Source organism: Lolium rigidum, chromosome 6 (genome assembly GCF_022539505.1).
Source record: "Lolium rigidum isolate FL_2022 chromosome 6, APGP_CSIRO_Lrig_0.1, whole genome shotgun sequence".
NCBI lineage: Eukaryota > Viridiplantae > Streptophyta > Magnoliopsida > Poales > Poaceae > Lolium > Lolium rigidum.
Genome location: NC_061513.1, coordinates 290,236,092 through 290,239,807, shown reverse-complemented (window position 1 = coordinate 290,239,807; position 3,716 = coordinate 290,236,092). Strand labels below are relative to the sequence as shown.

The window sequence follows — 3,716 nt, the reverse complement described above, 5'->3', positions numbered from 1 at the left end:
TACGTGCCTGCAAACGGGAGCTGAGTGCCGCTGGTTATGATGGTGAGATTTTTTAAAGCTGAACTATACCACAGCAATTTCATTAATGCAACATATACAAAGAAAAATGTTCAGAATTATGTACAACTACAACTACATCATTTACAGAAGGTTGTCAATCCATATGTTTGCAGTGAAGCCAGCAGCCTTCCAAGCAGAGAATCTGAGTGGAATCCCTTCAAATATAAAACCTGTTCATTTGCTTCCAAATGTTCCAACAAGAAAGAATGTCAATCTCAGTGAAACATGCTCCAGAAAAGATCATTTTTTCATATATCTTCTTTGAGAGAGCCAAAACACATACTTCAACACCACAACAAGAGCCAGAGCAACGAATGAATAGAATAGCGCAAGTAGGGAGGGTTTTATCAGCGGCCTCAACTCTGCTAAGCAGCAGCAGTAATTCAAATTCGGACCAGGCTCTGAGTGTAAGGTATTACATTAAAGTAATAGGTTTTCTGCCTAGCAGCCTGCAAGGTGCCCGTGCTCTCGTATCTCAGGCGATCCAGCTCGCACACGGTGTCCAGCTCATGCGTCCGCAGATCGTAGCAGCAGATGTACTGCGACCGCTGTACAATCATCACGCCGCGGCCCGGGAGAAGAGCCACCGGGTGCACCAGCCCCGAAATGGTGAGGGAGTAGCGGTGCTCCCATCGCCCGTCGTCTTCTTCCACCAGCGTCCAGATCTTGAGGGGCTGCTGCTCGGCCGGCTTGCTGCTGCTGAAGGCGGTCAGGCATAGCTCGCCGTGCATCTCGTCCAGCATGAAGGAGTAGGACTCGACAAGCGCAGGGTCCAGCGAGTCAGGCAGGCGCGTGACGCTGAATGTCTCGTCGTCCAGGCTGAAGCGGAGGAGGCTGTGCGGGTTCGGATCAAGACCACGCTTCTCAATGACCCAGAATAGGGCCCCGTTGACGAACACAGCGGTGATCCAATCAGCGACAGGGTACGGCAGATCAGCCGTGGTTTCCCTCCAGGAAGCCGGAGCATCACCGACGGTGAACACCTCCATCCCCATGGCGTAGATACCAGTCCGCGGATTCCTGGAGCGGTAGAAGGCCCGAACCACCTTGTGCCTGCCGGTGCAAGGGTCCAAGCCGAACCCTACAGGAAGGCAGACCGCGTACCGGTGCATCTTGTTGCGGTCGCTGTACGGCAGTGTCATGGCGTCCCTGGTCGCCGGGTTGAAGAGATAGACTTTGGTATTGGTGGGGGCGACCATCAGGCCGTCGCAGTGCGCGAAGCGGCACACAGAGTTGAAATCGCCGAGGAAGTCGCCACCATGCATGACGAGCTTCAACTCTTCAGGCTCCTCCTCAGGCTCCTCCTCGGAGGAGGGCTGTTGCCACTGGTAGAAGCGGATCTTGTTGGAGAAGGTGGTCGGCCAAGCTTCGTCCTCGATGACGTAGTTCAAAGCGTGAGGGGTGACAAGCAGTGAAGGGTCCTGCCTCCATCTGGAGGCAGATTGCTGGAGGTGCGCGCGGATGAAGAAGGGGTCGGAGATGATTGCATGCCACACCTTGCTCACAGACTTGAACCGCAGGACGGACTTGACGGGCAGCCGGAGGAGGATCTCGAAAACAAGCTCGTCGAGCAGCTCAGCCGCATGAGGTGCCTTTGTTGTCTTCCTCATCTTGCAAACCTTCCAAGTCCATGGCAAAAGACAGATTATACACAAAGATTAGTAACTGGACATGGCAAAAGACAGATTATACACAAAGATTAGTAGCTGGACATGGTTCCTACCAGTATATATAGTAGCAAACATGCCACGACAGTATAGATTAAAGGTAATAAGAAAATATGTAAATGTTGTGCGTCTGGTGTGTGAATTCAGCCTACTTTTATCCTCTCGAAAGACTACCTTGTTCACTATGAATCTGCTTCTCAATCCCAACCCACAAGAAGACAACACTCTTATCTTCCTCCTATCTCATCCCCCACCCCCCCGGATTTGTTATCGAGGTCTCACTATGCACAACAGTTGACCAGCTCCACTTAACGTAGTTTCACATCTTCTCCAACACTGCTAATCTTGTGTTTGTCTCACCTATCGTAAATAATGAGGTGGCAATGCCGCAATGACACCATCTTCCCTCTACCCGACAGAACCCAAAACCTAGTTTCACCTTCAGTTCTGTGAGGAGTTCAAACTCTGATAGGCATCAACTACTCACAATGCGACATTAGTGCAATGGACATTTTTCTACAACAAACAATCCTAAAACAACTAATTTTGCCATTAGAGTTGATTATAATCCATACATCAAGTTTCATTTGCATGCAGCGTGCAAGATATCATAATTTGACATCATGATTGTTATATAGATGATCCAGTTTCCTCAAGCTCTATTTCTGAAGAAAAAGAAGATCAAAGAAAGGTGGTGATCATGGTGCAGATTATAGTAAAACAACCACGCATACCATTAAACAAAAAATAGTGTCAGTAATAGAAAGTAGTTGGTTAGGTCATATGGGGAAAAGATAAATAGTTGAAGTGACCGTTTTCCTATCAGATAATATACACAAACTATAAGCTAACACCATCAAGTTTTTTCTATCTGGAGACGATGTTGCACCTCGTGAACTGAAAGGTAGTGTAAGTAACACTCTGTTTCTGCCAAGATCATAAAGTTGTTGTGCCCATTTCTAGATTAATGATGGATTCAACATAAATGGACATGAAATTTTCTGCAAGGTGGAACTAAGCAAAGATATGTAGTGAAGTCCTAGCATGCATTTTTTATATGCAGCATCAAATATGAATGCAGGTTACTAAACAAATTGTGAAAGAATATGACTTTGGGGAATGATAAGTTCATCAAATCACCATGTAAATGAAGTGTTCGAAAACCGAAAGAAACTGTAGCACAAAGCAACCAGATACTAACTATCAAGCAGGTCCAAGTTAAATGTATTTCTTTGGGGAGAAGTTTTACAAACACATTGTAGTTGCAGAAAATGAATGATCCAAATCACACTCATGCTCATATTTTAAAGCCAACAAAGGAAGAGAACACCTCCTGTACTGAAGATGAGCACTACTGAAGATTTCGCTGATAAATGATCACGAATTTGGTCGGGGTGGATTCGCGGTTCGTTTACAAGGTGAACATAAGTGGACGGGGAAAGGAAAGGGGGGGGGGGGGGGGGGGGGGGCGGGGATTGAGCGGGATTCACCTGCGCGCGGGGTGATCTCTTTGGGGTTGGAGCGGGCCGTCGAGCGGTGGCGGCGTGGTTCAGTGCGCGGCGGGGCGGTGGTCTTGGAGCAGGTGGAATCCTGGCGCGCCTCGGCGGATGGGGGCCCTGGAGGAAGTCGGCGGGGAGGACTTGGCGCGGCGGAGGGTGGCCTGGAGAAGTAGGCGGAGAGGACCTTGGCGCACGTCGCGGGAGAGGGCTTCTGGCGCGCGTGAGTCGGCGGAGAGGCGGAGTTCACGGCGCGCGGTGGAGCGGAGCGGAGCGGGGCGGGGCGCGACGTCGGCGGGGCTGGGTCCGCGGCGGCGTGGCGCGGCGGGGCTTGGTCGGCGACGGCGTAGGAATGCTCGTCGGAGCAGGATGCGAGGGTTTGGGCTCGGCGACCGGTGCCGGTTTGGTTGCGGTTGCGCGAGTCCGGTGGCACGCCGGTCGATCCGTCGGTGTAAAACCGGGCCCGGGCGCATTCACCGGTCTCCAAACGAGC

General features: G+C 50.6%; 1 protein-coding gene across 1 annotated transcript; it reads right to left on the bottom strand.

Annotated features, from left to right (window-relative positions):
- Positions 1–443: 443 nt before the first annotated feature.
- On the bottom strand, positions 444–3,260 carry LOC124664354 (putative F-box protein At1g50870). Its single transcript, XM_047201894.1, has 2 exons — positions 3,218–3,260; positions 444–1,679 (listed from the first exon to the last, which is right to left on the bottom strand). The coding sequence occupies exon 2, from the start codon at positions 1,668–1,670 to the stop codon at positions 444–446; it is 1,227 nt and encodes a 408-aa protein (XP_047057850.1). The 5' UTR covers positions 1,671–1,679; positions 3,218–3,260.
- Positions 3,261–3,716: the final 456 nt, after the last annotated feature.